The sequence below is a fragment of the Mytilus trossulus genome, chromosome 1, assembly GCF_036588685.1.
Source record: "Mytilus trossulus isolate FHL-02 chromosome 1, PNRI_Mtr1.1.1.hap1, whole genome shotgun sequence".
Classification (NCBI taxonomy): Eukaryota; Metazoa; Mollusca; class Bivalvia; order Mytilida; family Mytilidae; genus Mytilus; species Mytilus trossulus.
The window spans coordinates 49,642,509-49,656,554 of NC_086373.1; the positions used below are offsets into that span (position 1 = coordinate 49,642,509).

General features: G+C 32.5%; 1 protein-coding gene across 1 annotated transcript in view; it reads left to right on the forward strand.

The window, feature by feature from the left end:
* Positions 1-6,188, forward strand: part of LOC134726425 (plexin-B3-like) — a 75,508-nt gene extending 69,320 nt beyond the window's left edge. The window contains exons 27-32 of the mRNA XM_063590831.1: positions 929-1,006; positions 1,610-1,764; positions 2,209-2,356; positions 2,802-2,933; positions 3,759-3,842; positions 4,285-6,188. Coding sequence (XP_063446901.1) covers positions 929-1,006; positions 1,610-1,764; positions 2,209-2,356; positions 2,802-2,933; positions 3,759-3,842; positions 4,285-4,389 — 702 coding nt within the window. The 3' untranslated portion in view covers positions 4,390-6,188. The remainder of the gene's footprint in view (positions 1-928; positions 1,007-1,609; positions 1,765-2,208; positions 2,357-2,801; positions 2,934-3,758; positions 3,843-4,284) is intronic.
* Positions 6,189-14,046: the final 7,858 nt, after the last annotated feature.

Genomic DNA, 14,046 nt, shown 5'->3' on the forward strand with positions numbered 1-14,046 from the left:
TTTATATTTGGTTATTTCGATGTAAGCTTATTAGTTATCATACCGACAATTTTGGGTCATTTATCATATTTTGAAAATTTGATTATTTAAAAAAATAGATGCTCCACGTTCGTTTGATAACGGCATTGGTCGTTTTAAAAAAGAAAAGCTTTTTAAAATCATCGTTATTTTTTTCAGTATTCTATATACTATGGGTTTTTTTCATTGCAAGAAACTGCACTGCCAAGTAAACCTACCCAATCATGTAATGATTTTTAATAGCAAATTGCTTCACACTTCCGTTTAATTTGTTTTGCTTCATACACTATTTATTTTCATAATGGTATATCAATGATTGAACAGCTTCATACCCAATATTTTATCTACGTTGTATTGACGGACTGACACGATGACAATGTTTTATTAAGATGCATCATTGTTTTTTATATTTGGTATGTATTACAAAGAAGGCGACCAACGCATTCATCTTTGCAAATAATAACACATCTCACAAAAGAAAAACAACTGTCATATTCCTAGCTTGGAACGTGCTGATAACTGTATACATCGAAGACTGAGATCATTTCTTGGATAAATCTGATTCATATGAATAGGGAAAGTAATTTGCATTCAATAATCGTAATAAGATTACAAAAAAATATCATCATTCCTAATTATCATACTATGAAAGCCAAATAAAAATTCACAATGGATTCTTGTTGCCGTTAGTCATATGAATGTCTTGCTACTTCAATTTTTTGTTTTATGTTCAAATGTTTTAAAGCAATATAATTTTAAAATAAACACCATGTGCCGTATATTGATTATGACCTTATGTTTACTCTGTATTCATTGACCGGTTATCATCCGAATTCTGTTTTGTATGTGCATCTTTCTACTCTAGATACATGAAAGAGTTATATGTAAAAGCTTATAATATATTTTCTAGTCAAACTTACCAGATGGACAGTCTAATAAAGATGTAGATTTTGGTGACATCTTCCTGAATAGATTATTTCTCACCAAGGTAATATAGTTTTTATTATTCAAAATACAACCGTATTAAAATTTGGATCAACAAATTTTTCAATAATTTAACAATATGGTTTTGTCAGAAGAGTGAATTTGGGAATTTTATCCAGTTAAACTTCATTTTTAGTTTAGGACAATCTTTTTTAATAAGAACTGAGGTGTAGAAATATGATCACATGGATTTGTCCCATCCGGATGTAAAATCCACTTTTGACAGAGAGTCTGTTTAAATTTGTGGTATGAATAGGCATAGTCTTTGCAAAACGGAATCGGGAGACTGAATTGTATATACAGCATCGTTGTTTTCTAATTTCATTTCAAATTTCCCTTCAATGATCTGGCTGATCACAGCTTTCCAGTTGAAGCATGTCTATTGAGCGCAATAATATCTACTCAAAGCAGGGTCGAGTTGAAGTCATTAAAACGAAACAGCCACCCCGTCCTTTCTAGCAGAAGTCATCTTATTTCTAACATTTCCGATCCTGGTAGGCATAGGGTTTTTTTTTAAAGACGAAGTTGACCAATACTATAAAGACATGTTGCAGTCAATGCAAAGGTCTTAAACCATTGCCAAACAAAACATTTTTCTTTGTTTCAGCTGCTACTTTCGGAGTGCATAGATACTACTTTTGAGAATTTAATAGATCCACAATCATCTTCAATACCAATTCGATACTTCATCGGTATGTTGGATAAACTTGGAAAACAATTTGGAGTAGAACAGGATGTTCTGCAGTCATGGAAAAATGAATGGTGAGTGGTTGAATCTTATTCATAGATTAAAAAAAAATATTTTTTAAGCTTTGGTTTAAACTTTTTTAATTTTACCGTTACTTGACTAAAGGTGTTGCTGTTTAACTTTATCTATAGCTGTTCAAACAGATTGTACAATTACAATATAATTCGGACATTTGAATTGAGCTGAGTGTTTATCAGGTCATTGGGGAAAATCTTGCATTTTGTTCGATGTTTTATCGTTCTATTTTATTGGTATATTAAAACTTACGCCTTCTGACATTTTCGTTATTATTCCCCGTTTTATTTATGTTATTATATATGTTTTAGCAGATTATCAAGAAGTTCAAATAAGGTTTATATAATCTTTGGAAAAACATATTTCAAAACGTATATCATGTCAATATAATTGAAGTTTTGCTATAACTATGTTTCTGATGATACACATTTGTTTTTGCTTAGCTATGCTACAAGAGTTTGGGCTCCACTGATAGGTAAACCAGGTATATTGTTTGATGTTATTGTGCCTGCATACGTGGAACCATGTATGGACATTCTAAGACAAGTTTTTGTGGAAAGTTTTACCCAAACTGCCCACAAAATCAACAAGGTTAGAGTAAATTTAAACTTATAAATCATCTGTGTTTTGAAGAAGCCTGAACTATGGGTTGTCCAATTTTGAGTAGGTTAAATAAGAGAAACATTTACTTTATTATTGATGACTCGACTCGTGCCTCTATTCTTATCATTTGACTTAGTTATGAAATAAGAATAAGCATGAAAAAATACAAGGCTAAAATCAAATAAAACATTAAAAAATCCTTAAAAAATCCTTAAAAAGTCCCAAAAAAAAGAACAAAGAAAATCTTAGTCCGGGTTAACGTGAGGAATAAAATTCAATTTGAATAAAATAATAACTATTAGAGTTACATATTATTGCCGATGACTTTGTGTGGTATTTATTTATTGTTGCGTTTTGGTTTTGATATATCTTTTTTCAATATTGAGAAGTTTGATTAATTAGCATTATTATTCTTTGCATGGGAATTTGTTAGGAATCACCATCACAGAAGTTATTGTTCCATAAAGACATACCAAGATACAGAAAGCTTATTGGTCCTTTTTTCATCCGCCTGGAACCAGTGACTGATACTGAATTCTGGAGTGAAATGGACGAAATCTCAGATGTAAGTATTGACATTTTTCATAGTAAAACTGTAGGTGTAAATATGATTTTAAAAAGGTAAGGGGGTTACAAAATAAGAGAAACATGCAAACAAACTTCTGGAGGTAAACATACGATCTTCAACAGTGGACAGGTGTTTAAACTTGTATCAAGCTCGATATTTTTGAAAGTAGCAAACAGTGCATGTATTCAAGGCAACTATATTAAACCCAGGTTTCAGCGTCGCTCAATCTGTCTTGTTTTGGTTTTTGTGGGATTTTTTTACTATTCGCTTCACATAAACATGAAAATCATACAGACGCTTTCACAGATCTTCTATGTTAACACTAAAAGGTTCAAACAATAATGACCTAAGCCAGAAATTTACGAGAATTTTTTTTTCATTAGTTGCCTATGCATTGACGTACCATCTTTTATACGTTTTTGATTCGAGTGTCAGTTACGACATGGACGACTTCCGCATAAAATTTTTAATCCTGGTATCTATATAACAGATATAAGTTTGTTCCTTGGTAATAATCATTAGGAGTGGTGTTCGATTCTATAAAACTGTTTGGCTCATTCTTTAAAGCATAATCTGAAAATAATCCTTTTATTTGTTTTAATGAATCAATTGTTGAACTATTGGTTTTTAAATACATCACAACGAAATAGAGGTGGAAAGGATGATTAATGCACATAGCAAATATGAATTAAAAATATAAGTGTTGCTTTGGCTTCATTGTATATATTTTATTGAGTAATTTAAATGCATGTGTTCCTACAAGTCATTTGTTATCAGAATTGATAACATAAATGATAACATAAATGTTAATATCTATTTCAGAAACAGAAACTAGAACTGAGGTTCAGTCGACAGTCTGCCCTTCAACAGCTGTATAATCTATATATTAAGAAATACAAGACTAAAGTAAGTGATTTCATTGCATTGCTATGATTGAAAACATTTTGAATATTAATAATTTTGTCAGATTCATCTCTCGGACTTAATTCTTCAAGTTTTTACATTGGTCTATTGGTCATTGTTGGTCTGCTGTCCAAATAAATTGCATTTTAGAGAATATTTGTACATGAAAATTCTACTTTAAAAATAAAACATTTGGCTCACAAAATAAGCATCAATTCCAGATATGTGTACTGATCATCAATTTTTCGGACTGCAGTGAAAATCAAAATTCTATATGACATTTGTTGCCCCTTTTGCTTTTAAATGGGAAATATTTGGACTTTGAAGATTCTCCTGACATCTAAGATAACAACAATAAAAAGGTTACTTCGATGCTAACATTTCCGATTAATTTTCTTTATATATGATTTATTGTTGATCATAGCAGTTTTTTCTCCATTTTCAGATTATAAATGATTTGGAGGATATGGAAGAAGCGACAGACCTACAACTCGCAAGTAAACTTGAAGAAGTCATAAAACTGATGGATGAATCTTCTGCCTCTCGTTAATTGGTGTACTTCTCGTTATCACACAGACTGTAAATAGATACAGCTTATTTTTCTTGTCTTTGAATACGGATACAATCAATACACGAGTTATAACACAGAAAACAGCAATGCAGCAAGAAGTTATTACTCGCATGGAAGACGTTGTGAAATATACAGGAGTATTTCACATAATACTGTTATTATTTTATGACAATTGTTATTTCTTTTATATTTATTTGTTAATGAATTTACAAACACAAGTTGGGCAATCCACTTGTATAATTGATCTAAAACAATGGACAAAGTCATGTATGAATGGTCTGGATAGGTGCATTAAATGGAGAACAATGGGCTTACAACAAAAACAATGTGAAAAGTTATTTTGAAATACAAAACAAACAAAGAAATAAAAAAAACATATTTAACCTCCTGCTCATTGTGTATTTGATGAGAGAGGTATTATTTTATTCTAATAAAGGACTTTGATAATTTACTCAAATTATTAAAATAGTTTTTACATCAATTTTTCAATTGATAAATATTTGTATTTATTATTTGTATATTATACTATGTGTACAGCACGTACATTTATACATACTATATGTCTTGTAAATATTACGAAAGCGGCTTCTTGACCTAAACACTTTCTTATCTAAATAAAATAGTTTTTTGACATATTATCTGAAACTTGGTGTACTTTGCCTTTGCTAAAGTCACTCAAAATTATTTTCGTCTTGTCGAGGTTTTCGTTTGTACATAAAACCACGGTCGTTTTGAGCATGGTTCTTTGTTTTTTTTCTCCCTGGTGATTAAATAAGTTGCTTTTGTTTTTATTTGAATGCTATGAATTTTCCTTTTATCAATATGTTCTTGCTTCTATTAAATATATCTTAAAATGATAGAACGTGCTGTTCCTCAACTCTTATTTTCAACTAAAGAGCAAAGGAACAACTCATACTACTGTCATTGTAATTAAATACCGTTATTAATTTGAAATATTTTAGAAATTTTGATTTATAAAAATCAAAATTTAAAATCATAGTAAAGACAGATTAGTAAAGGGTGCAATGTAAAAGGCGCGTGTGAAATTTTTTGTGATGACATTTTGTTATTTAACTTATAACGTTGTTTTCGACATCATTTTTCAAAGTCGACATGTTGTTTTTCGTTAGGGCAAATGTCTTTACTGAATGACACTTTGAATTTTTTACCTTTTGCAATTTACACTTACAGTGATTTTTTAACTTTTATTGTGTCAAGTACCCAGACCATATGAGTTTATATACGGACGCTGGATTGGTTCAGGACAGATGAACGAAAGATAAATGGACCCCCCCCCCCCCTTTCCCCCTTTTATTATTTTACTTCATTATATTTTTTTATCATACATTATGCTTGCTTATTTTTTAAATATTTTTGGTTTTATGTTCTGAAATCACTTTATCTCGTGCACCCACCTGAAGGGTTGAGAATTGGTCAAATTTGACAGATCAACCCTAACAGATACGATGTATATTACAGTGAAATTTTCTATAAGGAATTTTGCAAAATCCCTAAAGTTTTGGAAGTTTTGTATAATCTGAATTTATAGTTATTGAATTTATAAAATCCCAGATTTGTTAAAATTTTTGTACTAGAGATGTTTAAGATCACTAGAATAATTTTAAACTTTGGTCGATGATTCGCTGGTTTAATTCAAGAAATTAAGAAAAGACTTATGAATCTTATTAATGAGTTTATAAATTCCCGACAATTTCAGGTAAATTACATAATTCCAATCAATTTAGACTGTGATATCATTACAATATCAGTCTTTTTTTTATATAAAAATCATAAAACTGTGAGCGATATTATAAAATCCCTAAATAGTTCAGGTAATATACAAAATCTTATATGTTACAAATTCATTGTTACGTATTTATCAATTTGTCAAAGTTGTTGTTAATGAATATTCAATTGAAACATAATGTGAAAATAAATGTATAAGATGAATAAAGATAAAAGAACTTGACAAATATCATTATGATATAGCTGTCACAATGGCGAAACGTGTATCCTTGATAAAATTCAGCCGAAATGTGCATGTAAAAATGGATTTACTGGAGACTGCTGAGCAAGCAAAAAATAGAACAGTATATATGTAATGAATATAATGAATATTGTTTTTTTTTTTTATATTTTGATGAATATTGACTGCTCTACAAATGAAACATCATGTATATTTGATAAATATTGTTTTTAAAATTGATCGTTAAATGGAAAATGTACAAATATAGTTCTTATAAATTTTACGCATATTATTTAATTTAAAAAAAAAAAAGAAGATGTGGTATGAGTGCCAATGACCAATGAAACATTTAAATCTAAATTTGTAACAAATAAACAATGATAGTGCCTACAATGCGGGTCAATAGCTCACATCGAACAGCGCTACAAAAGACCTCTAAAATAGTAGTGTAAACAGGGAAATCAACTTTCTAATCTAAAGCCTCGGTCACACCTTACCGGATAGCACGAACGGACGCCTAAAGCCTCGGTCACACCTTACCGGATAGCTCGAACGGACACCTAACGGATAACTTTTTTTCAATCCGTTCATGTCCGTTAGACGTCCGTCAATATCCGTTGCATGTCCGTTAAGCGTACGTTTTATCCGTCGACGTCCGTTCCGTCCGGTGGAAAATTTTGAGTATGTTCAAAACTTTGAACGGACGTCAAACGGATAAAATGTCCGTTGAACGTCCGGTAGGCGTCCGTTTTGTACGGTACTCGTCCGTTTCGTTTCCGTTTTGTATCCGTTAAGTGTCCGTTATACATCCGTTGGAGGTCTGGCAGATAAATTCACCAACGGACTTCTAACGGACGTTTAACGGATAAAACGGATGAGAAACGGACTTCTACCGGACGTATAACGGATAAAACGGATAATGAACGGATCTGAAACGGATAAATGCCAATTGAAAATTTCGCGTCAGAAATGCCAATTATTGGTATGTCAGATTTCTTAAGGGTCAAGAATTCTTATTATTCATAATCGATCTTAGAGTATAGGCACGTCTTCACAATCAAGCAGTTCTTATTCAGGCCAGACAGACACTGCCCTTTGGCGAAATTTTGAAGAACAAACCAAAACCAGTTACGTATACACAGAAACATTTTGAATATTTATGCGATTTACATGTATTATTATTGTCGCCTTTGATATTTCCGTATATCTTGTTCATCCGTTTTATCCGGTACGCTTCCGTTATGTGTCCATTTTATGCGGTACTCGTCCGATGGATGTACGTTCGACATCCGTTCTGTCCGGTACGTGTCCGTTGCTCGTACGTTGCATATCCGGTGTGTGTCCGTTATGCATCCGTTACACGTCCGTTTTATTCGGTAAGTTCATCAACGGACTCCCAACGGATATCAATTTTGTCAACGGACAACTTTTATTTTCATCCGTTAGGCGTCCGTTCGTGCTATCCGGTCAGGTGTGACCGAGGCTTAACGGATGAAAATAAAAGTTGTCCGTTGACAAAATTGTAATCCGGTGGGAGTCCGTTGATGTACTAACCGAATAAAACGGACGCGTAACGAATGCATAACGGACACACACCGGATATGCAACGTAAAAGAAACGGACAAGTACCGTACAAAACGGACGCCTACCGGACGTTCAACGGACATTTCATCCGTTGGACGTCCGTTCAAAGTTTTGAACATACTCAAAAATTTCCACCGGACAGAACGGACGTCGACGGATAAAACGTACGCTAAACAGACATGCAACGGATATGGACGGACGTCTAACGGATAAGAACGGACGTCTAACGGACATGAACAGATTGAAAAAAAGTTATCCGTTAAGACTCGGTCAAACCTTACCGGATAGCACGAACGGACGCCTAACGGATGAAAATAAAAGTTGTCCGTTGACAAAACTGTTATCCGTTGGGCGTCCGTTGATGTACTGACCAAATAAAACGGACGAGTAACGAATGCATAACGGACACACACCGGATATGCAACGCAAGAGAAACGAAAACGTAACGGACAGAACGGATGTCGAACGTACATCCAACGGACGAGTACCGCATAAAACGGACACATAACGGAAGCGTATCGGATAAAACGGATGAACAAGATATACGGAAAAGATAAAGGCGACAATAATAATACATGTAAATCGCATAAATATTTAAAATGTTTCTTTGTAACTGGTTTTGGTTTGTTCTTAAAAATGCCACCAAAGGGCAGTGTGTGGCCTGAATAAGAGCTGCTTGATTGTGAAGACGTACCCTTAATCTAAGACCGATTATGCATAATAAGAATTGACGAACCTTAAAAATCTGACATACCAATAATTGGCATTTCTGACGCAAAATTTTCATTTGGCATTATTTTTGTCCATCTGATTAAGCCTTTCAACTGATTTTTATAGTTTGTTCTTATGTTGTACTGTTATACCACTGTCCCAGATTAGGGGGATGGTTGGGATTCCCGCCACATTATGTATTATTGAATATATCATTTAATTAAAAATATCACTTGGTGTAAATTAACCAATTATCAGAATTGACGAACAGACGCCATTGATGCCTTGATTTGTATTTCACTACAACAAATAACAAACACTGATTTTGTTTGGATATGAATTGTCATGGCAACATTTAATCAAAATTCATTCATAAAACAACAACAACTGTTACAACAACAGTACACAACCAAAATATTTGTCAATCAATAAAATGTTAATGACGATTGAACTCATCATTGTATCACAGCTGGGCGATCCAAAGGTGGTGTACTGAAGGGCGGTCCATTCAGCAATATTTCAGAATTAGCAGCTGGGCTATCCATAGTCTGCATAAAATGAAGTAAATTTCGCCAAAATTATCTTTCGGACTCGAGTACAGAATGATAATTCGCCACAAAATTTACCCATGACAATTCAGTTATCTCCAATTCTATAATCAACTTATCAACAACATTTAAACAATTAAAATAATAAAAGATATAGTGAATTCAACATTTATATAACAACCAAATTTCACAAAATAAATGTATTTCCATCCATTGTCAGTATGAACTATGTTTATCTTAAGTTAAAGGTGATCGTGAGGAAATACAACACAATGTGGATACTTTATGAATGTTTCTAGTGCTGATTGAATTTGATTCAAGAAAATATTATTTCCAATAAATGATAGATGTACTCCATCGTCAGAATATAGCGCTGGATGACGGTCGTCAAAATCTGGATATTTGAGAACGTATCCTCCATGTTTGAGTTTATAAGATCTCACTCCCCTATTTATTCTCTTTCTTGTAACTTCCATGGCATGGTCATCGCTTGAGTATCGCCATGAACGCCTGGGAAGAATGCTTGACCATATAAGAGAGCAATTTTGGAGCATTCGAGACAGAATTGCTATTGTGAATTTAATGTGATATCGCAGAGCACAACATGGTACATTTCCTATGTCATTTCCACCACAATGCAATATCAACGCATGTGGAATTTTGCTGCATAAATTAATGATGCTGTTAACTGTGCCAACAACATCGTCCCATTTCATACCAGATTTGCCTGCCCATCGCAAAAAACAATTATTTTTTAAAAGACATAAATTACTACCTGAAGGTCTGTTCTCCGAGTGATCACGAGCACTGCATATTATTAAAGAACCAATAATCCATATTTCATTACTAAGACAAGCTGAAATTATAAGTTATTTGGTTAGCTCAATTCTTATTTAACGTTTAAAGGATGCAGATTTCCAACGACCTAAAGTCATAATTTCTTCATCAGTATGGCCGTTCATAGCAAAATGTGTAGCTGCACCTATTCGAAATGAATGCGTGTTGTACTCATTTGGATTACAATCAATAAATTTCATGGTCCTGCATAGTACACTAGAAAATTGATATCGTGTTACACCGGTTTTGTAAAAATGACAAAAAAGTGGTCCATTGTTTTTGTGTCTGATTGAAATAAAGTTTAATAACAATATCACCGGGCAAATATTTACTTGATTAAACCTTTCAACTGTTAATGTTGTAGCTAAACCTTTTTGGTCTGTTTTCGAAAAGGGAATTGTGATATATGCAGATTGTGAATGATGTGAAACATTGACATCATCATTGTTAATGACATGTTGCGTATTTCTATTTATTGTAATTTCACCAATTCTCAAAAATGCAAAAAATGCTAATGAAAACATGGATCTAAATAACGTACATTCATAGAATGTAGGAAAAAAAGTCACAGGAAAAAAAGTCACAATATATATTTTTTGCATGAAATAGTCATAGGGTCTGCATATACATGTATTAACAGGAGAAACATTCCCAATTTGTATTTTTTTTTATGGAAATGGTCATAAGGCCGCACATATAATTATATGAATATATTGGGAAACATTCGCAATAGATATTTGTTTGGAAATAGACATTTTTTAATTCATTTTTACAGACTAGCTTTGGAAAAGGTATAAATCGCAAATCATTTAAATGGAACATGTACACGCTGGTGTACTAGATTGATACATGTTTTCAAAGATTTGTTGTAATTATTTTTGTTATATATCTCTTAGAGATGTGAGTTTAACAGCAACAATTTCCTTCAATTTGAATACAAGTTAGAAGTTCAGTATGTTCCGGACCATATGAGTATCTGGACCATACGCGTATGGCCATGACCATATGGGTATATACTCATATGGTCCGACCATACGCGTATGGTCGGACCGTACGCGTATGGTCGGGGTAATCAACACGAATACTTTTAAACTCTTCATTAGATGTGACCCTTCCGGTTGTTACGTCACTAAAATGTCATTTTATTATATATTAAAAAAACTTATAAAAAGACAGCTTCACACAGTTAATTTTATTTACGATTTGTAAGTACAATTATAAGAAGATGTCAAAATTAAATGAACATATTGTAAAATGAATTTTATTGTTTAAAGTAGGTGACATCACCGGCAAGGATCATGGTAATTTTTTTTTAAAGATAATGATATTTTTTAAGACATGTTTGATAAGTAAAATATCAAAAGTGTATACACTAGTAATTTTGGGGCCCTGTATAGCTTGTTGTTCGGTGTGAGCCAAGGCTCCGTGTTGAAGGCCGTACTTTAACCTATAATGGTTTAATTTTTAAATTGTTATTTGGATGGAGAGTTGTCTCATTGGCACTCACACCACATCTTCCTTTATCTATGTTTCTTTATTTTTTCTATTCTTCATTTCTATACTTCTATTTTAATCTTTATTATAAGACCGGTAAAATAGCATTTAAGAGCCATGAAATAGCTACTGCCTTTATTTAATTTGATCTGTGATATTAATTTTACGATATTGGAGATTTAGAGTTTCTTAAAAACACCGTAGACACATCGGAATTGTCCGAGTCTATATCACTGCACGCAGCCAAAACAAGTAATCACAGAAAAGCTACTTGTATGGTACCGTGTGAATGTCATTCTAAGATCAACTGACAGTGGCATCAATATTTAATGTTTATGTAGCTTTTGAAATGTAAAACTAATATATACGTATAATTTCTATTGTATATTTGAAAAAAATACCTATATGGTCCAAATACTCATATGGTCCGGCCCGTTAATAACCATATGAGTACAATACTCATATGGTCGGACCATACGCGTACGGTCGGACCATATAAGTATACGCATATGGTCATGACCATACGCGTATGGTCCAAATACTCATATGGTCCGGAACAAGTATATAACTTGACCACATGTTTTTATGATTTTTATAAAGATATGTATTCTGTAAGTTAGTGTTAAACAAACAACTCATTGCCATTAATAATAGCTTAGCATTTTTTTGGGCGTATGACATTTGCGACGATTTTGAAAATTTTCATTCTTTCATTTGCGCCGATTTTTTATTTGCTCCTAATTAGATTTACAGGTAAATTAATACTTGTACATGTACTGTACTATACCATTGGTAAAATTTGGTTCTAAATGTTTTTCATTTATGTTTAAGATAATTTTGATTCATATTTAACACGATAGGCATATAGCACACTGATACGAGTCGAGGAGTTAATTCTTTAATCATCGAGGGCCATACATATCGGGAGGTCAGTGTCCTGAAATATAACAACATATCTTTCTAATGTACCATAAAACTGTGTAAAGCCAGAGTCACCACGGATTATATTGTCAAAACACAGATCGAGCATAAATATGTGGCAGATTTCCAAAAGACAGAGGCTAAAGAAATACGGTTACGGTCAGGGAAAATGTCTGGAGATGTATCTTGTAGGCCTTCTTCCACCTCCCCACTGTGAGCAGGGGACAACAGATATATACATGTTATGATTGACAATTCATAAATTTGTACAAGTGGCTAATGGAAGAGGTCTATAATGTTAAATGAAAAATAATATGACTTGGATGGAGAGTTCTCTCATTGGCACTCATATCACAACTTCTTATATCTATTCACCTGTTATTTACCTGTAAAAAAATTGGCGCAAATGAAAGAAAATATCGGCGCAAATGAAAGAAAAAATCGGCGCAAATGAAGTGCAGATCGGCGCAAATGCAAAACGCCGATTTATATATATATATATCTAGGGACTGTTGATATTGATGTGTGGCTTCTTGTGGCACCTCCCCTTTGTATACCTTTCATTTCCTGTCTTCGTAGGAAGCCATATCAATGAAATACAACTTATGCTCAATATTAAATAAAAGGACACAATCAGTTTTCCCTGTTTGTTAAAAAGTCAATTTTGGAAAAAAAACATTATCTATTCCAATACACTTTTATAAGTATATATAATTCTTTTATAGTTTTTAAAAATTAGCAACTAACATTAATCGGATACAAATATATTGTGACTTTTTTTCAATGCATTCAAAAACTCCAGTTTAGTTATTTATTGCATACATGTACATAGTGACTTTTTCACATGCATTCCAACATATTTCTGACAAATAAGTTTACTTAAACAAATTGTGACTTTTTTTCCTGTGACTTTTTTTCTTGTGACTTTTTTTCCTGTGACTTTTTTTCCTAGGGATATTGTGACTTTTTATCCTGTGACTTTTTTTCCGTTTACCCATTCATATACTGAAGAACAAACAAATTGCAACGAGTTTATTAATCGAGCTAATATTTCTAAAGTTATAGGTTTGCGACTATCTACTACACCATATAATTTGTCCATTCCTTTCAACATTTTTTGTATAATGGACGATGAAGTCAAATCTGTGAGCTCATTTATTCGTAAATAATAGCTTAAACCTGATAAGTACACCTTAACCGTTGCAGGAGCATACCCTAATTTTGATAAATAAGCAACATAATTTACTAAATGCGAAATACTGGGCGGTCATGTATTTCCTAATCCTTCTCATCATACCCAACTATATCAGTCCTATTCAGGACCGATAACTCTCGGGTATACAATATTGTTAAAACCAGACCAATCGTATTATACGTCTCTGTTGGAATGGATACAATAACTTTTTTTTTTAACACAATTTAAACTTTATATCGATTCATTGCCCGGATTTATCTTTAAATATTGAATTATAAAATAAATAACAATAAAATCATATTCAATGATCGAAATTCATTTAAATTAAAATTTGAATCAGAATATTTTTTTGAAATTATTATAGAAACATATAGATATTT